The sequence below is a fragment of the Apium graveolens genome, chromosome 5 (genome assembly GCF_009905375.1).
Source record: "Apium graveolens cultivar Ventura chromosome 5, ASM990537v1, whole genome shotgun sequence".
Taxonomy (NCBI): Eukaryota; Viridiplantae; Streptophyta; class Magnoliopsida; order Apiales; family Apiaceae; genus Apium; species Apium graveolens.
Genome location: NC_133651.1, coordinates 317,148,415 through 317,172,029, shown reverse-complemented (window position 1 = coordinate 317,172,029; position 23,615 = coordinate 317,148,415). Strand labels below are relative to the sequence as shown.

At 34.4% G+C, this 23,615-nt stretch overlaps 4 protein-coding genes and 1 pseudogene across 7 annotated transcripts; 2 read left to right on the top strand and 3 right to left on the bottom strand.

Moving 5' to 3' along the window:
• Positions 1 to 483: 483 nt before the first annotated feature.
• On the bottom strand, positions 484 to 2,325 carry LOC141661335 (putative receptor-like protein kinase At1g11050). Its single transcript, XM_074468319.1, has 5 exons — positions 1,734 to 2,325; positions 1,603 to 1,626; positions 1,062 to 1,505; positions 875 to 990; positions 484 to 792 (listed from the first exon to the last, which is right to left on the bottom strand). Exons 1-5 carry the CDS (start codon positions 2,323 to 2,325, stop codon positions 484 to 486), a joined length of 1,485 nt encoding a protein of 494 aa, XP_074324420.1.
• A 5,817-nt stretch (positions 2,326 to 8,142) lies between these two features.
• Positions 8,143 to 12,154, bottom strand: LOC141661333 (leucine-rich repeat receptor protein kinase HPCA1-like). The gene is made up of 8 exons (XM_074468318.1): positions 12,037 to 12,154; positions 11,192 to 11,767; positions 11,087 to 11,110; positions 10,399 to 10,842; positions 10,192 to 10,307; positions 9,813 to 10,073; positions 8,426 to 8,626; positions 8,143 to 8,214 (listed from the first exon to the last, which is right to left on the bottom strand). The coding sequence occupies exons 1-8, from the start codon at positions 12,152 to 12,154 to the stop codon at positions 8,143 to 8,145; spliced, it is 1,812 nt and encodes a 603-aa protein (XP_074324419.1).
• Positions 12,155 to 13,070: 916 nt separating this feature from the next.
• On the top strand, positions 13,071 to 16,514 carry LOC141659587 (thioredoxin F2, chloroplastic-like). Its single transcript, XM_074466533.1, has 3 exons — positions 13,071 to 13,491; positions 15,996 to 16,095; positions 16,214 to 16,514. Exons 1-3 carry the CDS (start codon positions 13,169 to 13,171, stop codon positions 16,346 to 16,348), a joined length of 558 nt encoding a protein of 185 aa, XP_074322634.1. The 5' UTR covers positions 13,071 to 13,168; the 3' UTR covers positions 16,349 to 16,514.
• A 210-nt stretch (positions 16,515 to 16,724) lies between these two features.
• Positions 16,725 to 17,444, top strand: LOC141659588 (alpha-amylase 1-like; annotated as a pseudogene).
• Positions 17,335 to 22,942, bottom strand: LOC141659586 (putative protein phosphatase 2C 33). 4 transcript variants are annotated; one of them, XR_012549804.1, is made up of 7 exons: positions 22,052 to 22,942; positions 20,711 to 21,097; positions 20,515 to 20,632; positions 19,574 to 19,797; positions 19,024 to 19,455; positions 17,624 to 17,785; positions 17,335 to 17,476 (listed from the first exon to the last, which is right to left on the bottom strand). XR_012549804.1 is itself a non-coding variant. In XM_074466532.1 (6 exons), exons 1-6 carry the CDS (start codon positions 22,286 to 22,288, stop codon positions 19,249 to 19,251), a joined length of 1,086 nt encoding a protein of 361 aa, XP_074322633.1. In that variant the 5' UTR covers positions 22,289 to 22,941; the 3' UTR covers positions 18,746 to 19,248. The 4 variants fall into 4 exon arrangements, 2 of the variants coding, with proteins under 2 accessions (XP_074322633.1, XP_074322632.1); XR_012549803.1 differs by having other exon boundaries at positions 17,349 to 17,785; XM_074466532.1 differs by lacking the exons at positions 17,335 to 17,476; positions 17,624 to 17,785 and having other exon boundaries at positions 18,746 to 19,455; positions 20,711 to 20,835; positions 20,923 to 21,097; positions 22,052 to 22,941.
• Positions 22,943 to 23,615: the final 673 nt, after the last annotated feature.

Below are 23,615 nucleotides of genomic sequence, written 5' to 3'. Positions count from 1 at the left end.
CACAGAGGACTGCAACTTGTAAAATCGATTCATAGTCCACACTGTTCACATTCCCGGCCAACCTCGGGTCTTTGATCTCCGATAATGGTCGTTTCCCCATGCTCACATCCTTCGCCTGCAGAAACACATGCAATTTATCGTCAAGGTCCCATAACTCGAAGAATGTTGTTGAGTAACCAGCTTATCTAAAATCTTAAGGTGTTAGATGAATGACCCAATAGAATTATATAGTTAACAGTTAACACTCCCCCTTACTTGAAAGCCCATTTATGGGTCAAAGAGTGGAACACCGGCCCCCATCTTTGGGGCGAATCGAACCTTAGTCCTCCCGTCAGCTTAAGGTGTTAGAGGAAGGCCGCAATAGGATCATATAGTTAACAGATGTTTCCTGTTAATGGATAAATGATAACGAATAGACACTTGACCATCGTGCCAAAACGACGTTCTAATCAAAACCTTAAGCATTTACTTAACACTTCATCCTTACATAGCCATATTTCTAGTATGCAAAAGATGATTGAAGTATACTACCTTTCTTGTAAGCTGATCTCGTGCATCAAGATCAAGCTCGATAACTTTTTGTCCAGAAAGAAGTTGCAGGGCTACAATGCCGAAACTATAGATATCACTAGCACAAGTTAATTTGGCATTGCTCATGTACTCAGGGTCCATATATCCTATGGTTCCTCTTACATCTGTGAATACTTTGCTCTCCTCCATGCCCAACATTTTTGCCAACCCGAAATCTGAGAGTTTTGGTTCCAAGTTTTCAGTCAATAGGATGTTTGTCAGCTGCAATCGACCAACAGCATTCTCATAATTTATTCTCGTGTTTACAAGAAATGTGTAAAACCGATAGAAAAGGTCTACATACCTTGATGTCTCTATGAACAATGCATCCATCAATGTAGTGATGAAGATACCTTAGTCCAAGTGAACAATCTCGCAAGATTTTCACTCTTCTTTCCCATGTCAGAAATGTATCTTTCCCTGAAACAGAAGTTAATCAGTACCCAAATTTAGTCGCGAAAACAAAAAATCATCTGAGTAAGCTGACTTACTGAGAAGGTGTTGAGCAAGATTTCCATTTGAACAATATTCATAGACTAAGTACTGCTCTCCGTCCTCTGTGCAGCAACCAAACAGACAGACAAGATTTGGATGTCGAACTCTGGAAAGACCTTCTACTTCTCGCGTAAATGTATCTGAATTGTTGCTCTTGTAGATATGCTTGATGGCAACAACCTGTCCACTTGGTAGAATCCCCTTGTAAACTGTTCCAGCACTCCCGCGTCCTAAGCATTTCTTTTCATTGCTGAAGTTAATTGCAGTCTCAATCTCTGCCTTTGAGAATCTGTAAAGTCCTGACCATGTTGCAATCTCCTTGGCTTTCACATGTTTGTAATCCTGTTTCTTGTTCTTGATCACGTGTTTTATCAGCACGATAACCAGAACAAGAACAATGGTCGCAATTAAAAAAGCTAGGACAGCTTTCACCAAAGAAACTGAGGCACACATAAAGTTCATTAGGAAGTGTGTTAGTTACTAATTAAACATGACAAACTTATATAAGATTAAGTAGATTATCAGAGTTGGACTTACATTTGAGTTTGACATAACCTGGATCTGTGGAAACACAATTAAACTCGAGTTAACATGTGTTTCACCCTTATAGAGGAACTTGATTCATAACTAAATGACTTGAAAGTTTAAGTATGTTCAAGGGATCATACCATACACATCTAGAGCAGATACACATCTAAATAGATCATCGACGTACAAGGGATTACTCATTCTCTGTGCTGCAATGGCGACAACAATCGCCACACCACATATGGCTTCCTCTGTATCATTTCCAACTACATCCAAATCATTCAGAAATTGAACTTTGCTTCTTGAAATAGCAGCTGTGCAAGTACTGCAATCACTATCAAATGAGTATCCGAACTGAGAACAGCTTTCTGAAGCATTTAGAAAGGACTTCTGAGTTTTCATAGAGGACAACGACAGTCTAGATCCAGAACATACACTACTGTCAAAGTACAGATTTCCAAAGCCACAAGATTGTATAGAGACAGAGGATTGTCTTAGGAATGGACCGCTACAATTCACCCATTTTTCTTGTTGAATGAAGACGCTATCTGCATTTTTATCGAGGGATACTTGTAAGGCCAATGCCTTTCCAAGAACTGTCAATGCATTACTACAACAAAGACTAGTTTTGATGCTTTTCCATTCTTCGATTTGCCTTGGGTTGTTTATGCATTCGCCTTGTGGCTCATACGGAGATGAGGTTAGATTTAACACACATGCTGCATTAGTCATCAGACATGCAATTATGTTAGCAAGAAACCATATGTGCAAATTGTAAACTTAATCAAGAACTAGGCATAAACTGTAGCAATTCAGCAGGTATCAGTAATTGTATTTTGCAAGGTCATTCCTATACTAGAATAAGTTGGGAACTTGAATTTGGTCGAATGCACTATTTGGTCGAATTTAGTATTTGTGGGCCCGATTTTTGAATTTTTACGAAAATTTGAAATTTTGTCAAAAAAAATTGGGAATGAGTTTTTGCAACCAATTTTGGTCGAATTTAGTACGGTCGAATTTGCTAAATTCGACCGCACCCCTTATTTTCGACTAGTCTTTGTTCGAGCAACAGCTGGTTAGTCGAAAATAGCTATTTTAAATTCGACCAAAAAAATTCAGTCGAATTTAGCCGAATTTTTTGTAGTGAACCGAAGGTCCCGAGGTCCAGTCATCTAGCTGAATCTGTATATAAATCAAGGACTTCATCCAAAAAAGGTTTTCGAGTGAGAAGACGTGTTAACACTAAGAAAAACGTATCGAACATTGATCAAATATTCCAAAAATAATCGTCTGAGCGCAAACTTTAAGGCCTACTCAAATACTAAGCTAAGAATGATGATATACAGAGATAATTATAATTACACCTGGATGATAATCTCCTTATTATAATCTCCCGAAACAAACATTAAATAAGTGATTAAATTTACCTTTGTCTTCGGGTGAAGGTAGCGCGGGATCAGCCACACAACAAAACAAGGATGCAGCAACAACAAAGAGTACCAACATCCCATTGCACAAAAACAAGTCCTTAAATCTTCTTCTCATCTTCTTGTGATGATCAATGAATCATTTGAACTAGGTTAACCTCATGCATGATCTTCAATCTAGCTAACTAACAAGGAGATTAACTTAATTACCACCAAATTAGTTTAAGGAAGTTTCTTTTAAGCAGTGGAAGTGACAATTTATACAACGATGACTTCCTCATTTCGATCGAAAAAAAGATTTTTAAAGTTGGATATTCTTGTTTTATGCTGTCTTTGTTGGTGAAATTACAGTTTGTACATTGTAATGATCAATTTGCTTCATAGTTCTGTAGATTTATGTATAGTTTAAGTGTGTGCCTTGTAGAATCTACTTGTGTTTAAGAAAACAAGAAAAATGAGACAAACAAGTTGAAATAGTTTAGATGGTTTCAATGGTTTATACTTTAGTTTATACTTTATATGTACCATGATAGTACAAAATTAGATCATTTACCAGTCACATGCACAGTTTGAATATACAATCTTTTTACAAACAACACAAAAATTAAAAAAAATGTGTTCCAAGTTTTAACAATAAAAAACAATAGCAAATAAATACAATAATTAAAATTAATGAAAAATTATATTTTTAACATAATTATTATAAATTTAAAATTAAAAAAATATTACAGATACATAACAGTGAGATAAAATAATTAAAAATAAAAAGATAATCACATAAAACCTAATTCATATTTAAACTTAATTACATCTATATATAAACATTAGCTAATTTATCAATATTTCAAATTAATTTTTTTATTAATTTGAAAAAAAATTAATAAAATAATTTAAAATAAACTAATTATCTAAAAACTGTATTATTTAAAAATAATATAAGGCACAAGTTGTTTAAGAAAAAATATTATTCCCTTGTATTTTGTTATTAAGACTAGTAGTTTATAGTATATATTATAAAAATTAATGTTCTTATTCTCCTAATATTTTTTCCTAATTGTTTTGTAACTTATTTAATATTGAGGATTAAAATATTTTTTTATAATTTTTCTCAAGATAATAATGTATAATTATTTAATTGTAATATACGTGAATTATTTTATAATAATAATAATAATAATAATAAATAATATAATTACAATTTGAAATAGAATAGAATTAATAAATTGGAGTCCTATTAGTATATGTATACAAGACTATGTATAAAATATAACAAACATCTAAAAAAAAGAGACTTCGCTTTGAATTTGCCTGTAGTGCGCCAAGTAAGAGTTAATTAGATGTATCAATTATATTATACTAGTTTATAGCCCGTGCCACGCACACGGGGGATCTCAAAAATTATTTAATAAAATAAATAAATAAATTTATAATTCAAATTGAATAATATGATTATGAAAGATTAAATTATCTATATAATAAGTGTATTGCATCTATAAATTTATTTAAGAAATACTTTCGTTACATATGTTACTTTTATGTTATATATTTTATGAGATTATTTTTATAAATAGATCTATTAAAATTTAAACTTTACTTCAAATTTGTATTAAAAACTTACCATAAGTAACACAATTCATATTTAAAATTGTATTGCAAAGTTTCTATAATTAAAATGGGTCATAATAAGTACATGCATCATGGATCTTTTATAAACTTAATATGGATACCAAACCTAAAAATGGATAGTACACTGGTCAAATTAAAGTTAAAAATCATATCCTAACCAAAATATGGATACCATACCTTAGTGAAGGTAACATATACTGACTTTGTGCAGTTTGTTATCATTGAGTTTTGTTATGCATTATGGTATTTAAATATCATATTAGGGAAGTGTTATTTGGCCCTAAAGAGCAAGCATATTAATTATTTATTCATATGTTGGTTTATCTGTTTAGACGATCCTATCCTTGAATGCCAATTTTTATATTTATTTGAATTATGAAATTCTATATTCTTAAACTATTACTTAATTATAACTAGGATGATTCAAGTTTAATAAAATAAGTTCAAGCCAATTTAAGTTAATCAAACTATTTGTACCGGAGTATTTCGTGAGATGGTTTTCACTAATTTTATGCTCTTATTTATTTGTTATAATTTAAACTTATTTATATATATTAGTTGCTATTAAAATTGGTCTTGTACTAGTTTCATAATAAATATTTAATTATTTAATATTTTTTTTTATGTCAGAGTTGTTGTCTGACTAATCAAGTTAGTGATTGTATTATTATATTAGTTAAAGTACATAGCATATGCGTTAGTTTTCTACAAGGTTTATATAATCATAAATATAATGTCGGTATTTATGCCTGGTTTCATGTGTCAAGTGCGATTATATTACTTCTAAGTTGAAGATGTGTAGTTTCAAATTGATATAAAATTTATTTTCAATTAATTGTTAATTAATTTAACAAACAATGAATGTTAACAATAAATTATAAATTTTTTTTATTAGATTGAGGCTCGGAAATTTAGCGAGGGAGCGTTTGCGGATTCCGTTAGTAATATAGTTTACTTTTTAAGGTAGAATCCCCCTTTTATTCAGTGCTACTCTTCTCAAAATTAAATATCTCTGATTCGCTCAATTCCATATTTTGTTTGTTCAGTTAAAATTATTTGATCATTTTGACGTGCGAAAATTATTTTAAAAATGATTTGAAAATCTTAAATATCTTTTTATGCAGTTTTCAAAAATTATTTATGACATCCTCTGCTTTGGAAATCTGAATTACTTGTATCAAGTGATTTTAAATTTTGCAAGAATATTTTATTTTGAACCCTTAGAGTGATATAGGGTATACCGAGTTAACCAGCTGTAGGAGTACTACGGCCATGTCATTGCGGCACCAGTGACATTACACTTCCGTGACATTGTGATTGGTCACAGCGTATCCTTCTGTTAGCTCTTGGGAAGAGCTTTTGCGCATTTGATATTTATTTCAGGATACGTGGGTGCATCCAGAGTTTGATTTGTGATTTGATTTATGGTGACGTTGTATATGCCGTACACGTTATGCATTCTGTTGCACACATTAGGTAACCTATGATGTGTGTATTTGTATCTGTTCTGATCTCGGTATGAAATATCCTAACCACTCGTTGTTCCAGCCTTACTTATTTTTAAAATTGTCGTTTTATTATAAATTGCTGATTATTTATTTCTGATCTCTTGATTTATAAACTGTAATCCAAATCCGTACTGGGCATTTGGCTCATGCTGTATTTTTTTCTGACAGGTGCTTAGGGGAATCTGAGATTGTGTGATGGAGAGTTACCCCAATTAGTTGATTAGGATTTCAAAGGTTTATCATTAATTAGACTTAATTATTTATTTAGAGAATTCGAAATTTATATTATTGGTTTAGACAGTTTAGAGATTTAATATTATTTTGGAGATTTTAGACTGTTAAATTATTGTTAGAAATATGTTAGTGCTCTGTTTGCAGGTTTTTGGATTTTAAGTAATATCTCCCTTCTATTATTAAAAGGGGTATTACATTAATACTTACTAATTTTTAACCTTTCTTCTACTTCTATATTTATTTTATTAGAAAAGAGAGGTATGCATTTTTTTTATTTGTTCAAACAAATAAAATATATGTATATACACTTGTATCTAGAGCCCTGTTCCGTCGAACACTTGGAACACTCTCCTCTGGGCGTGAAGTCTCAATCAGATTTATATTCTAACACTTCTCCTCACCCGAGAGTCCATTTTTACGTCGAAAAATAGATCACGAGTAAATTATGAGAATATTGGAGTGACAGGGATCGAATCTGAGTTAACACTCCTGCTCACCCGAAAGCCCAATTTTGGGTCGAAAAATAGATCAAGGGTAAATTGTGAGAATAGTGGGGTGGCAAGAAAGCCCATTTTTGGGTCCAAAAATAAATCACGGTGAGATGGTAATCCACCGAGTAACGTGTTGAGTAACCAGTTTATCTAAAATATAAAATGATCAAAGTCTTTAATTTATCTAAAATATAAAATGATCAAAGAAAGTTTTCAAACTAAATTTTTTATTATTCGGTATTCTATGATCCTTCCTAGACCGAATTCCTATTGATACAGTGAAAGTTAAGATGGCAATAGATAAGAATCAATAATCTTTAAATTTACCGGAAGACGGAATATTAATTTTATAGAACACCGATTACAAGTAATACCGGGAAATAGGCATCCAAGATTCGTTGATTCAATAAAATACCACATAAAGAGAGAGTCAGAGAGGCATAGATTAACTCTTAATTCAAGTAATCAAATAGTTAAAAATAATAACAAAAAATAAGAATATTATGTTCAATACAATGTGTCTTGATCAGATATCACATTAAGTTAAAAATAACTCATCTTAAAATATTAAGGCGTTTGAGAAAATACTCATCCTTTAAGGTTTATGAGAAAGTATGTTTAAAAAATACTCATTTTTGGGGTGCAATGACTGAAAATACCTATTTTCAAAATACATGGCTGAAAATACCGTTTTGGATAAGCATTTTGTAATTGGGTAAGTGTAATACGCATTTGAGAATTGGGTATCTAAGAAAATTACTAAAGATACGCATTTGTAGTTTGGATACGTATTTGACAAATGCGTATCTTAAAAAAAAATTGGATACCCATTTCACAAATGCGTATCTAGTACAAAACACGATACCCAAATGACAAATGCGTATCCAAAACGGTATTTTCAGCCATCCACTTCCAGAATGGGTATTTTCAGCCATTTACACCAAATTTTTTTTTAACATTCTTTCAAAAAGTTTCAACTGGATCTTATATTATTCAACAACATCAGATATGAAAGATTGCAGTGGGTTGATGACATTCCTAGCAGCTAAAATTATGGGCGGCATGGTATCCATGACTTCTTTCTATACAATAAGCCACAAGGCCGTACAAATTACAAAACGGAGGGGTAATTGAATATGTGACCTATCGTAAACAGGAATTCAACATTCGTCAATTGGAGTCTGGGACCTCATCGGTCAATTACCATAATAATTTTCTAATTCAGAGATTGCTGTTAGAAACTTCTCAACACGACCTGGAGGCTTAGACCTGTGGTACTTCTAGTGTGCTTGACAGTGTTAGTGCAGCTGATGAACTGCAGCCCAATTTGCCACCCTGTGTTCAACAAGATTTAGCTTTGTTAATAATGATATAAGATTCTCAAAAAGGCATTCCTCTAATACCTTGAGTTTTTAGATCGACTGTTAAGGGTTCCTTAACAAGCCTTCCTCTAACGCCTTGAGTTTTTAGAGCGACTGGTTCCTTAACGAGCCTTTACTACAAAAGAATGATTCAGTATTGATAATAAAGAGCTTAGTAAGAGCACCTTTTCAAGCACAGTGTTTTTCCAAGCTTTATCCAGTTCAGAAAAAATTACATCAATACTAGGTCGAGCTTTCCCTGATTTAGCTACACAAAGTACTGCAACTTCTAATATTGATTCAAAGGCGACGATATTAAGATTCTCATGTAGCCTGTGATCGATAAATTCTGACAATGGCCGCTCCTTCTTAATCACATCTTTCGCCTGCAGAATGTTAATATTGTTGGAAAAACTTAGAGAAAAAGACACCTACATTTTTTTTGCAGAGAACTTATACTGCTATATTTCTTGTTTTCTTTTCTTCCTGTAAAACTCAAGGTAAACTAGCCATTATATAGGCTTTACAAACATATTAAAACTAACTACTACTAAAACTAACCACTACTAATTAATGGGTAAATTACATGTCCATAATTTACTCCATAACTCCACTAGCCCACTACTAAACAATTCTAAAATAATATTTTTCTCTAATAATTAATCTATTGCTAAATATCAAATAATTAAATAAACAAATAATTAATAACTAAATTTAAGATTATTCCAACATTCACCCCCATAATCTTAAATTTACGAAGCACTTTCTCTTCGCCTGTGATGCACTTCTCACCACTATCAATTTTGATGCACTATCTCATCAAAAACACTTTGGAGCACTTTCTCTCCAAAAACACTTTGGAGCACTTTCTCTCCACAACTCTAAAATAAAATTTCTTTCATGGCCTCTTGTGTCATGATATCTTTCTCATTATTTCCACCGCTCATGTTCCTCCTTCATTTTTATTCTTGCTTCTCTTTTCTTTTTCCACGTACCATTTCATCTTGATATTTCACTAAATATATATGGAGAAATTTTTAATGCCATTTGAAATCTCAGATAAATACTTAATATATATATATATAAATGTATGTATTTTTATAAGAGTCTCACAAGCCCTAGAACATATAGCTCTGATACCATGTTGGAAAAACTTAGAGAAAAAGACACCTACATTTTTTTTGCAGAGAACTTATACTGCTATATTTCTTGTTTTCTTTTCTTCCTGTAAAACTCAAGGTAAACTAGCCATTATATAGGCTTTACAAACATATTAAAACTAACTACTACTAAAACTAACCACTACTAATTAATGGGTAAATTACATGTCCATAATTTACTCCATAACTCCACTAGCCCACTACTAAACAATTCTAAAATAATATTTTTCTCTAATAATTAATCTATTGCTAAATATCAAATAATTAAATAAACAAATAATTAATAACTAAATTTAAGATTATTCCAACAAATATTAATTGTTTGATATTAGGATAACTCCTGACAATGTCAGGAACTAATATGGTCTGAGCTCCAAAATAAGCCAGAGGTTGGTTTAATTGAAATGTATACCTTTCGCGTAAGTTGGTCTCTTGCATCAAGATCCAACTCGATCACTTTCTGTGGAGAGAGAAGCTGGAGAATTACAATGCCAAAGCTATAAATATCACTTGAACGAGTTAATTTAGAAGTGCTCATGTATTCAGGATCCATGTAACCTACTGTTCCCCTGACATCTGTAAGTACTTTGCTTTCCTGCAGTCCCAACATTCTCGCGATCCCAAAATCAGAGAGCTTCGGTTCCCAGTTTTCAGTCAGTAAGATGTTCGTCAGCTGCATCGAGAAGTGACCTTCTAATTACATTATTCAGAGTAAATTACAGGGATGCGTGTAAACCTTAGCCACACCCCTTTTAAGATTTTCTTGTGGTACACAGAAGTAATTTATTTACCTTGATATTTCTATGAACAATGCTTCCGTCGATATGATGATGGAGATGCCTTAGTCCAAGTGCACAATCCCTCAATATTTTCACTCTTCTTTCCCATGTCAGCAATGTGTCTTTCCCTGCAAACATTTGATCCTTGAGGTCACATAGACGAAATTGCAGAGCATGACGACAAGTTAAATACATTAATCAAGGAGAAAAACGACGTACTAAGAAGACGTTGAGCTAGATTTCCATTAGAACAATGTTCATAGACCAAGTATTGTTCTTCATCTTCAGTGCAGAAACCAAAAAGAGAAACAAGATTTGGATGCCGAACTCCTGAAAGGCCTTCTACTTCTCGTGCAAAGGTATCCAAATTGTAGCCCTTGCATATATGCTTGATGGCTACAACTTGTCCACTGGGTAGAATACCCTTATAAACTGTTCCAGCACTTCCGCGACCTAAGCAAGTACTCAGGTCCTTAATGTTTATCGCGTTCTCAATCTCCTTCTTGGTGAATCTGTAAAGCCCGGACCACTCTGTGATTTCCTTGGCTAATACACATCTGTCATTCCTTTTCTTGTACTTGTTCACGCATAGTATCAGCACGATAATCACAATCAGGCCAATGGTTGCTATGAAAATAGCTGATAGAACTTTCACCAAAGAAACTGATGCAAATATAGTTCTAAGTGTGTGTCAAAAAGACAAAACAGGATAAAACTCAAATCTGCACTACTAGAAAAACATCAATAGACATCGGTTCTGGGCTGATGTAAAAAATTTTAAAAAACCGATGTCTAGGTGGGTGTAGAGAAAAGTCCCTGTTTTTTACATCGGTTTCAGACTGATGTGAAAGACTGCATAACACATCGTTTCTAACTAAGCAATACATTTACGCGGAGTTGGGCTTACCTTTTAGTTTGATATAACCTCGATCTGCAGAAACATAAATCGAACATAAATCAAAATTATTGAACACTTGCACAACTGTATTTGGCCTAGTTAAACTGATCTTACCATACACATCTAGAGCAGACACACATCTATAAAGGTCATCAACCTGTTCTAAGGATCGATTCATTCGTTGTGCAGCAATGGCAGTGACAACTGCAACTCCACATATAGCTTTCTCTGTATTGTTCCCGACGACATCCAGCTTCTTCAGAAGATGATCTCTGGCGGATAATATTGCAGCTGTGCAATTCGCGCAATCAGCATTAAATGAATATCCAGAGTGCATACATTTGTTAGCAGCATCGCGGTAAACACTATCATCTGTCATATCAGATAATGATAGTTTAGAACATTTGCTACCCCCGTAGAATAAATTTCCAAAGGCACAAGATTTAATCGAAACAGATGATTGTCTTAAGAACGGACCACTGCAATTTCTCCATTGCTCATCTTGAATGAAGATGTTTTGTGCATTTTTATCAAGAACCGCTCTTAAGGCCAGTGACTTTCCCAGGACAGCTAGTGCATTTCGACAACATAGTGTAGTAGCAACACTTTTCCATTGAATGATCTGTCTTGGCTTGTCAATGCATTCACCTTGTGGTTGGTATGGAAACAAGGTTAAGTTCAGCACACAGGCTGCAGGTATTAAAAATCGGAAATAAGAAGCTTATAAGTTGGAAAATGAATATATTTAGCAGTTCGCATATAAATAAATAGGATCTTGTCAGGAACAAGCGATTGTTGCAGCATATCATACCACATACTGTACCGTCGTGTAATTGAGTTTTAGATGTGCATACAGAGGACCATCTGCAAAAATTTCCTCGATATGATATGCTGCTAACAATCATTTGCTCCCGCCCATCTCCTTTAAATAGTTCATAGAAAGAAGAGATTAACTTAACCAGTGTCTTCAGGTGAAGGAGCTTTGAAGTCTGCTCCAGAAGAACTGAACAAGGAAGCTGCAATAGAAGATAACATGAGGCCATTGCAGATACACAAACCATTGTACACATTCTTCATCTTGTGAAAATGATGATTTACAAAATATAATATTACTATTTATAGCTAGCAAATTAGTGCTAATAACATGTCACTGCATCTCTACAAAAAAGATGGAAATGAAGGTTCCTTCCTCATTTAGATCGATACAATGATTTAATATTTAAGAAGTTCTTGTTTTAAGTTCTTTTTCCCTGCTTAGTAGTTATCGATGCATGGTTGGGAATTTAATATCCATTTTACAGATTTAAGAAACTAGTAAAATTAAAATTTATCATGCAATATCAATGTCATGTGTCATAAACGTGTCAAACAGTTCGTGTTTTCGAGCCGAACTTTAAATAATTGATTTTTTTACGACTCAAGTATTAAGCTTAATATTAAAAATTCGATCAAGTTCGAGCTGGAACTTTTGATACAAGACCGAACTCAAGCCTTACAGATTTGACTCGATTACACCCCATATCTTGGCCTCATCAAAACAGAATGACCATTTTTTTCCTTGCTTTTTGCTAAATTGACAAATTGACCAACTTTTTTGGGGCTAAGATTTTCGGAAAAAGCTAAATCCAGAACAGTTTTTAAGTTTACGGAGCAAAAAATATGTGTAAAGACTAAAATACCCTTTCGGGATGTACATCAATAATTCTAGGAAAATTAATTCGGGATAATTCAATTTTTTCATGAGCTCTTTTCCTCTAAAAATTAAAATCCTACTATGAATTTAAAATTTTCCGGATTTCTACTACACATTCCAATATTTTTATTTTTTTTGTCACACAATATTTTCATTCTCAGCTCTATCACTAGATTGACCAGGTCCAAAATTACAATCCCACCCCCAATATTCGCACAAAATCAAGAATACCCAGGGGCAAAACCGTCCAAACACTTGCAAAATCTCTCCCTCTTTCTGTTTCACTTTCCCATACTTCTTGTCCTAACCACAAAACACACTCCTCCACACAAAACACAAACATATATCTACATTCTACACATCAAACTGCACTTCAACTACTTGTTGTCCAATCTCTAATGGCTACACAACTTCAAATCTCTTCAAGATTCCAACAAAATGGGATGATGAGTTTGAGTTCAACTTCTTTATCATCATGTTTGAGTCCAAAAAAGAGTGATGTTTTTTTCATGATCCCAAAAGAAAGGAGAGAAAATGGTCTTGTAATGAAGAAGAACAAGAAGGGTATTGATGGAAATGAGAAGAAAAGGTTGTTGTGTTCTAAGGTGGAAACTGTTGAGGTTGTAGTTGGTGAAGTTACTGAGGTTGATAAGGATACTTTTTGGCCACTTGTTAATGCTGCTGATGATAAGATTGTTGTTCTTGATATGTACACTCAATGGTATCTTTCTTTCTTTTTAATTTTGACTTTTGTGTATTTTTCTGTATTTTTGTAGATTATGTGTGCATGGTCGAGTGTCTGCTTGTTATCGGCTAAGGCGGGTTCGAATTCTTGAAAATAGTATTGCAGGAGGAATTGCTTTTGTTACAATTGTGCAAACTAGCCATTCAGGGTTTTTTAATTACTATAAATTTTTCTATATTATTTTATACGATAGATTGATGGTCAAGTGTCTGCTTGTTATCTGCCAAGTCAAGTTCGAATCCTTGAAAATAGTCTTGCAGGAGTCTTGTGCTGATTTGCTATTGTTATATTAAAAGGGAACTGGACTTATAGGAGTTGTGTGTTTCGAATATTTTAAGTTACTGACAATGGTGCTGGAAACATATTGTATTGTACAATTTGCAAGTGTCTATTTATAGTTTTATTTAAGCTTGAATGTAGCTAATTCATGTTTATGTATCACATGATTTGTAGTTGGAGTGAGAATTTGAGACTAAGAACTGTGAATTATTAGCCTTTGATCCTTTTATATAGCATTAAATATATTTTAGGTTGAATTCGGGTCTTGTGTTACTCATGAATTGGCATACTGGTTGAGTGGAGGGAGAAAGAAAGGGAAAAGGATATCCATATACGGGTGCTTTGTGAACTCATACACGGGGACATATAGTCTATAATTATGCAGAGATCGATTGATCATACTTCATTTCAGTGGTCAGTAATAGGGCCGTAACTATGAGCCTTGGTCTGCTTAGCCAGACAGTTAATGTGACCCCTTGCCTTGTAAATGTAATGAATATTGTAACCGGAAGGGAAGATCCTTTCTAGGTATCTCGGGTCTAGTAATGAGGGTATTATGCTTCCCTCTTTTTATAGAGAGAAAAGGTGAGTATTCCCCTTCCTTTGTTATAAATCGACATATTGGAATCCAGTTTTTAGCTTAGTAGATTCATTTAGCTTATTGTCTATCTAAGTTGGCTCAACTAGAGTTGCATAATTTTCTCGCTCCATGATCCAATTCAGAGGTAGTCATTTTTACACATTGAACACAACATAATTAGATGTACAAGTGTAGAGTGAAGTTTTCACCATACCATACTTAATCATGTTGCAGTTTACAATTAATAGCTTGTACACTTTTAATTGCCATTATAGTATCTGCTGGTCACTAGATGCCTAAATGCAGATGCTGGAAAACGCCAATTCAACCAAGTACTCAAATTTGGACTATTAAATAACCATGTGTATATTACTTAAGTTAAAACTTTTTGATAATTGATCAGATCATTTAGTATCATAAGGGAACTCGTTTGATTTGTACAACATTACTTAGCTTTGAAAAAGCTTGGTGATTATATAACAAGAGTCTTGCTAAATACAAAAGTCGTACGAGTATAATTACATGTTCTCTAAGATAGGTCTCTGCGTAGAGAAATATCCTCTCTGTCTGTATTTTTGAATATAGATATCATAGTTATGAAATTGTATTATTTTGATGCCATACAGACACTTTTTAATGGAATTTTTTTCCCAGAATGTGTCTGGTTTCCTTCTTTCTTTTTGTTAAACAGATATACGCTTTATCTGAAAAAATGATATATAATGACAAAGCAGATGTTCCTCTCTATCATTGCATTAATTTACAGCTAATCTTGTCATTATGCAAATTATCTTGACAATGTCTTTGCTTTATACTTTTTAAGTTTGTTACTTGTAGGTGATGGGCTGCAGTTGCATATATCACGTAGATATGTATTGATGTTGTGTACACCCTTCGGATCTAAATGACCAAACAATCACACCCAAAATAATATGCAGATGATCAGAATATTAAGCTTGACTATTCCCGTAAGATGAGCTTAATATGTAATGTGTGCAAGTCATATGCATAGAAATGTCTTTAAATCTGAATGACTAAACATATCAGAACCAAAATATCATGAAGATGATCAGAAGATAAAGTTTGGCAATTCCTGTGCAGTAAGCTTTCTGTCTAATGTGTCATAGTCAGGCCATAGATAGATAAAAACATTATACCTCTATAAGGGTGTTTGTTGTTAACTTGTTAAAATTGCATAATATAACTAATGTTCTTGATAAAACTATCAACGGTTTCTATTAGATTGGGGGATGTGCAATTTTGTGAAACCATAAAGTATACACTTCAAATTACACATCTGTTCTTCAGATTTAGCTGAATATTCAATGTTGGTTGGACACTGAAAAGGTAACTTCGACGAGGACACAAATTTGATATCAGAATACCAGACTCAGATATGTTATAGTCATGGTATCAGAATACCTCGATACCAGACTCAGATATGTCGTAGTCATGATATCAGAATACCTCGATACCAGACTCAGATATCTCATAGTTAGAATAGAATGTGGCTAATTAGGCAGATTCACCCAGAGAGGTTCCTGAAATAATGATTATACTAATTTCGGGTTTTTGGGCCATACGGTCATCCTAATTCTAAATTTGTCTGATAAAATTGCAGGTGCGGTCCTTGCAAGATTATTGCTCCCAAATTTAAGGAACTGGCTCAGAAGTATTCTGATGTTGTCTTTTTAAAGCTGGATTGCAACAAAGACAATAAGGTTGGTTGTCATTAGTTTCGATATTTTAACATCCTGCTTCTGGATAACCTCGTTTCCTCTTTATTTCTGATCTGTTCGTACTCAATCATGTATCTAATTGTGCATCTTACTTTTGCAGGCACTGGCGAAGGAGCTAGGAATTAAGGTGGTTCCTACTTTTAAGATCCTTAAAGACGGTAAGATTGTCAGCGAAGTAACAGGTGCCAAAATTGAAAGAATAGTCTCTGCAATTGAGGATGTTCGATCAACTTAAGAATATTCTCTTCTTTCCAGAACATAATCGTCATCATGTAAAGTTCTTCTAATGTAATTGCTAGCGTGTTCATCAAACTGGTCTCCAGATATATTTCATTGTATTTTGTGCTCTTGATGCTCTCGTTACTCAACACACTCGTTTAAAAGTTAGTATTTCAGATCTAGGTATATGTTGTTCCTCTTCAAGAATGGAGCTTGATGCTCCTTGATTTAATCTGGTTTTGGTCTACCAAATCGTCTACTTTCTCCAGAGGCACCCTGTACGAAATTTCAAAATTTGGTAACACTATTATTGTTGTGGCTTAGCACTCGCGACATTACTGAACACAAATCTGTCATACACGTAACAATGGCCATTGCATAGACCTCTATAATGTCAGAACAGAGCAAACAGTCATAAGCCTCTGCTCTGTGAGAAAATCTATACTAATTGTTGGCTCTATGATCTCGATGCATCTGCATATGGAAATAAGGATGAACTCAAGGCATTGATCAAGGCTTTCAAAGACAAGGGACTGAAATGCATTGCTGACATAGTAACAAACCACAGAAGCTCAGAGAAACAAGATAGTTGCATTTTTGGAGGAGGAACTGCTGATGATCGCCTTGTCTGGGGCCCTTCTTCTGTTTGCAGCAACGATAAAGAATATCCGCGTGGCACAGGAAACGCATATACTGGCACGCCCTTAGATTTAGCTCCGGATATAGACCATCTCAATCTGACAGTACAAAGAGAGTTATCAGAGTGGATGAATTGGCTCAAATCTGAAATAGGATTTGTTGGCAGATTTGATTATTGCCAGAGGGTATTCTTCGAGTAATACTAAGGTTTATATGCAAAATACAACCCCAGATCTTGCTGTTGGCGAGTACTGGGATGAACTACTAGACAATGAACAAGACAAGCATCGCGACAATATATCTCAGTGGGTTCAAGGTAGTGGCGGTGTTGTCACAGTGTTTGATTTCACAGCTAAAGAGATCCTTCAAAGAGCTGTGAAGGATAAAGAGTTGTGGAGAATGAAGGACTCGAATGGAAGCCCCCAGGTTTGATCGGAATCAAACTAGGTAATGCTGTGACCTTCATCGAATAAACTCCATTGCACTGGTGCAGGAGCTCCATTGTCTGTTAGAAAAGAACTCAAATAAAAATTACAGGGTGGCAAGTGTAGTATGAATTACGATAGAATTACAGGCTCGAGGGAGCTAGAATTGGAATAAGTTATACAATATAAAGATCACAATAAGTAGCAATGCAGTTCTCCAGTCATACCCTTCCCCTTGATTGAACATCCCAAGCAAAACCATGAACATCAGAATGAACAATATAGAACCGAACCCAACATTTCCATTATCTCCATCTCTCTCGTATCTGTCATCGTCGTCTCTGTCATATCCGTTATCTCTTCCACCACCATTATCGAACCTTCCAGCACTAAAAACATAAATAAGTAAAATCAAAATAAGGGGACCAAGGAGTGTCGTAGAAGCCATGTATACCACAAGAATCAAGATTAATGGTACTGTAATCGACTGAGTAGAGAAGACGAGTAAGAGGAGAACCAGAATCGGTATGATCACAAGGAAATCGAGACTCATTTTCTCAAACTGAGAGACTAATGAGACACTGCTTACGACAGAATGTCCGTAGATGATATACCATAAGGTGATTACAATCAGAAATGGAATCAGTGGAGATGGTCCAACATCCGCCATTTTGCTTCTGATACTAAGACATTGTAGCAGACTTATAATCATATGCAGATAGTTTCATGGAAGTAGAATAAGGGTAGTTTTAAAAAAGGTGAGAGCATTGTTGGTGAACTTTAGTAAGTGTTTTGTGCATGAATTTTAGTTCCTACTTCTCCTGTTTTCAATGAGAAGATAGATAAGAAGGTTTGGCTTTAAAGCATCAACATAATAAGACATAACATAAAACAAACAAAGAGATAACAGTCCTAAACAAATATGAATGCTTAATGATGCAATATATTCATATTATGACATGTTGTGATGTAATCTAATACCCAGAGTCACTACAATCAAGATTCTTGTACACTCTTTTAAAGATCAATTCTACGACATCTCGCCTTCTCACAAATATACTCGTCACACTTGCTATATAATCACATATCATTTGAGTCTGTAAAGGATCTGCAAAGGATTCCTACGTGATGAAACTTTGGTAAAGGCCCCTCTAAACCATGTTCTTGTAAGTGTTTCAACCTTTCATATTATTAGCTTCTACTCCTTAATAACAGTCATAGACTCGATACTCGGATAGTCCATAGTTATAAGGAAACCACGAAGCTGTGATTTGTTTTCCATTACAATCGTGACAACAAAAACACAAAGAACCACACATTGAGCGAGAGAGGGGGCAGGAAGAATCAGATAGAGACTGCAATACAATAATTAGTATAATATATACAGAGTATCAAACTGTACAAAACCTCAATTCTACACACCAGATAGAGAGGACTGACTTCCAGACACTCTACTATGGCCAGTTACACCTCTACTGTACTCTGTCCAGAACAAAAATCAACTAATCTAACAATCATTTCCTCTACAATAGAACTGTGTAAGAAGATTGAAAAAAACGAAGAAAGAGATGGATAAAAGGGATAAGAGCCATGAAATGAGTGAAGAGTCGCCACACCAAAGAAATACCTTCCTCGTTCATCGCGAGTTTTTGCCCCTCTTAAAGCCTTGTTATCTTTGTTCCCTGGCACAAAATTGGGCACATAAGATAACATCTTCACTGCTTTCGTACAGGGCATCTTGAGTCTTTTCCATTCGAAGTGTTTCTTCAATGCTTGTAAAAGTACCAGAAAGTGAACTTTAGATGGTACCAACAGGATCCTTTTTAGTGGCCATACTCTGTTGCATTATCTTCTAAAGTGGTTTGGTAGCAGAGGCAGAAAATAAATTTTCTGAGTCAAAGAAGAGGCAGACCACTGCACAATCATCGACTTTTGAAGTAGGATACTTGTACCTCCATGCATGAACAGCTGACTCAACAAGTGCCCGAGCAGCTAGACTGTGCTCTGGAACAGAAGCTACGATATCTACCACTTCATCGTTAGAAAGCACATCCCAAACCTATGACAAAAAAACGATTATCAGAACTGGAAATCATATTTTAAAACTGGAAAGCTGAGAGTTCAAGCAATATACAGTAAGATGATATAAGACAATCTAAAGTTGGAAGATTCCATACCCCGTCTGTAGCCAGGACTACAAACTCATCTTTTTCTGTCAGGCGTCGATAAAATATTTCTGGCACAGAGATTAGACCAAAAGTTTTAAGGCAGAAATCCCCCAATGCACGGGACATTGCGAGGCCAGGGAAATCATTGTTAGGAAGCCAAACTCTGAGAACCTCCAGTTCATCCGGACGAGCAAAAACTCGACCTTTACATCTGTGAATCCTTTTTGCTTCCTCTGTAAGCATTTCACAACCAAAAATTAAGGAGCCGGTAGTTCCAAAAATATATGTTTAGAAATTCATAACTTTTATGTTCTAGCCTAGCCTAATCGAGAACAGGTCAAAGTTCTGAAGCCCACTGAAGTTAATTATTTTAGCAGAAGTAATTCTGAACAGTTTGATATATGAGAATCTGAATACAAACTTATCAAATAATAAACCCTATAAGTACATTACATAAATCATTATAAGCTATTGCACAGCCTCTAGACAAAAACAGACCTGGATTTCCGATATTATATGAAGAAACTATCGCGACAGCTATACAAGCATCATCTGCACGCAAGTGGTAACAAAGGAGAACTTTTGTATTTATCAGTAAACAGTTTAATCTTAATTAATGTATGGAAATTAGCAAGTTTAATATATGTTTTATGTGTGAGGCTGGTACTTTATCGAATAGGTAGTAGGGTATTTTTAATAAGCCCAATTGTTAACAGGAATTGGTCGTTATTAGGGTTGTATTCACTATATAAGTATTGTAATCCCCACATATCATAATATTAGACTTGATTATTGGAATTTCTTTTTTACAAGACTAATTAGGTCTTCTCTTCGTTCTTGGGTGGTGATCCATAACTTATAAACTCTGCAGTTTAGAAACCCTTGGGGTAGTGGATTTTATGCAGTTAATCCTACTCCACACACACACACGCACACGACGAGAGTGATACCAGGAAGATTTGGCTTCAGATCCACCGTCAGCTGTACTGCAGTGATAGAGTTATCTTTGGCTCTTGTCCCCATTATAGCTCTCGAGTCACCAACATTACCAATTACAAGATTTTTGCCCTGCAAGAATCATATCATAAGATTTGTGGTAGAAATGATAATCACTTACTATTTGATATATCAATTCCGTAAACTGACCTGCTTGACAAGGGTAACTGCCGTTGTTCCGCTGCAGAAACAATCAATATTTGTGTACATCTTAAGTTCCTCGTCCATGTCTTTATACGCCTTAAGAAAGGAGTCCTTCAGGGTATGGACAATGTCTAAATGCTTGTCAGTTTCATCAATAGCAGCAGATTCTTTAGGTAGTTCAGCAATTAAAATTGAGGTACTTTCATATTTCAAGCTACCTGAAGTATTAGGGCCAATCCCTCGGACAACGTCATTTTTCTTTGTATTATCTTGCCATTGTGCACTTATTTTCAAGGGTAGAGAATCTCTTACACTTTTAGAAACCAAGTGACCACTAGGCCCATGGCCGTCAAAGATACCACAAAAAACCGCATCAGATTTCAAACCAAAGCTCTGAAAATAATTGTCAAACTTAGTATATCAAGTTATACAAACTTAGAATGAGGAATGGCTATTACAAACGAAAAGGTGCTGGAAGAAAAGGCTACTATGATACAGCATAAATGTCATTGCGAGAAACTTATGTATGAGCATAAAAGTAGGCTACATTCATCCTGGCAGCATAGGAAATAGGTACAACAAAATTTATAGAACATATACCAATACTAAAAGTTAACACATTTTATATTCTGAAAAAACCAGCTGTCAAGTTAACAATGATACAGAGTACCATAGATGTGAACAATTAACCTCAACTGTAATTAGCAAGTGTAATACAAGGCTAATCTTTCCGATGATCTGAATTCAACAGGGAAATTTGACACCTAAATGTTGGCACTTTGCAACATGATGCTTAGTATGTTCCGTGCATTGAGACTAAGAGTGGCATGTGAGCTTAGTTCAGAACATTCCACAAGTTTAAAATATATCGCAGATGTCAGGGTGAACATTAGAGAGTATATCTAAATAAACATCAAGAATCATGTCAATGCAAAAGTTGTACACATTAGTCATCTCTTATAAGCTACTTATAAGTTCAAACTTCAAAAATACAAACATTTTTAACTTATAAGTTACTTATCAGACATCACAAACGGGTACTTAATGAACTACTACACTAGAGTATTGACACGATAAGTAACATGATTATAGTGAGTGTTGAGTAACCATTCCGTCTAAAACCTTAAGGGCTACGATTGACAACAACAAATACAACCAATACCAATATCAATACTAACAACAAATATTTAAATTAAATAAATGGGGTGGAGGACTCGAACCCGAGTCTCTCCCTAAACCGAGTTATGATACCATATTGAGTAACCAGTCCGTCTAAAACTTTAAGGTAATAGAGTAAGGCCTTCAACATGATCTTATGCTCTTTAAGAGTGAGAAAATCAAGCTAACCTCCCAAACAATCATGGCATCTTGATTAGTCCCTTTATTGCCTTGTTGAGTAAAGAGTGAAGCACATTTTGTAGAGCCATTTAAAAACATGCGTTCTCGAATCCTGTGAACCTGCTGCAATGTATGTTCTTGTTTTCGAGACTCGGGACTAGTACTTGTCTTATAGCTAGTATTCTCTATATGAGTTGATGTTGGAAGTGATTTGCTGCTGCTTTGAGTTGATAAGCAGGAGCCCATTTTAGTCAAGGTGCTAATGATATTATTATTATTATTATTATTAGTGGGCTAAGCAATTCAAGAAAAGTGTGTGAAGAAGTAAATGAAGGCCTTGTTGTTAAGTAATCAGTTGTGATCACTAGAATTTACAAATCAATGAGCTGAAAACATATGATTTGATTTATGAAATATCAAAGTAATACTATATATGTTTGATTTGTAAACCTAGAAGCTCATATATGAGAAAGAGACAGAGAAAGTCAGAGAGATATGAGAGAGAGACTGTGATTCTGCCTGAGAGAGAGATAGAGAGAGGGGGGGGGAGGGGGAGAGGGAGGGAGAGAGAGAGACTGTGATTCAGAGAGAGAGGGGGAGGGAGAGAGGGAGGGAGGGAGCGAGAGCGAGAGAGAGAGAGAGAGAGAGAGAGACAGAGAGAGAGAGAGAGGGAGGGAGGGAGGGAGGGAGGGAGCGAGAGAGAGAGAGAGAGCGAGGGAGGGAGGGAGAGAGAGAGAGAGAGAGAGAGAGAGAGAGAGAGAGAGAGAGAGACTGTGATTCAGAGAGAGAGAGAGAGACTGTGATTCAGAGACTCAAGGAGAGATACCAAAAGTTATGAGAATGTGATTAATACGATGATGATTCAGTGAACTGTACCAAAAGTCAATCCAGTGCGAAGTACATGGATAACAGATTACAAGACACTGAATAAATAAATAGTAACACTTCACACATTCTGTAAGAATTTTATCTTCAAAAATATTTTCATAATCTTTTTCTATTTAATATTTTATTATTTAAATTCTACTTTTTTAACTACAAATTTTTTCTTATAAATATTTCAAAAAAAATGTTCTTACAAATAGATATTCAAGTGAAAAGAAATGTTAGCAAAAGTTATTCTTAATTCATGTTGATGATAAAATTATGACTTTTAATTGGTGTTTCCAATTTTTAATACAAATGTTGATGATTTATTTAATAATATTATTTCTTTATTTTAATGTACCTTGCAAAATAAAAATAAAAACTATTTTTTTTAACAAAATAACGAATGATGTTACATTATTATACTTTCTAAAATAAACAAAAAAGCTAGGAAATAATATTAAATTAGAAAAAGTATTCATCAAAAGTGAGGGTCAATTGTCCAAAATGTCGATTGACGAGACAGAACGCAAATACTCGCAAACTACACGTATTCGACCTTTTAATTTACGTATTCGACCTTTTAATATTTTGTAAAAAACATACACTCTGAAAATGCATATTCACAATATAATAACTGAATACGCATCTTCAACATGGATATTCGTGTTATTGCTATTGTAAACAATAAATACGCGTGTTAAAA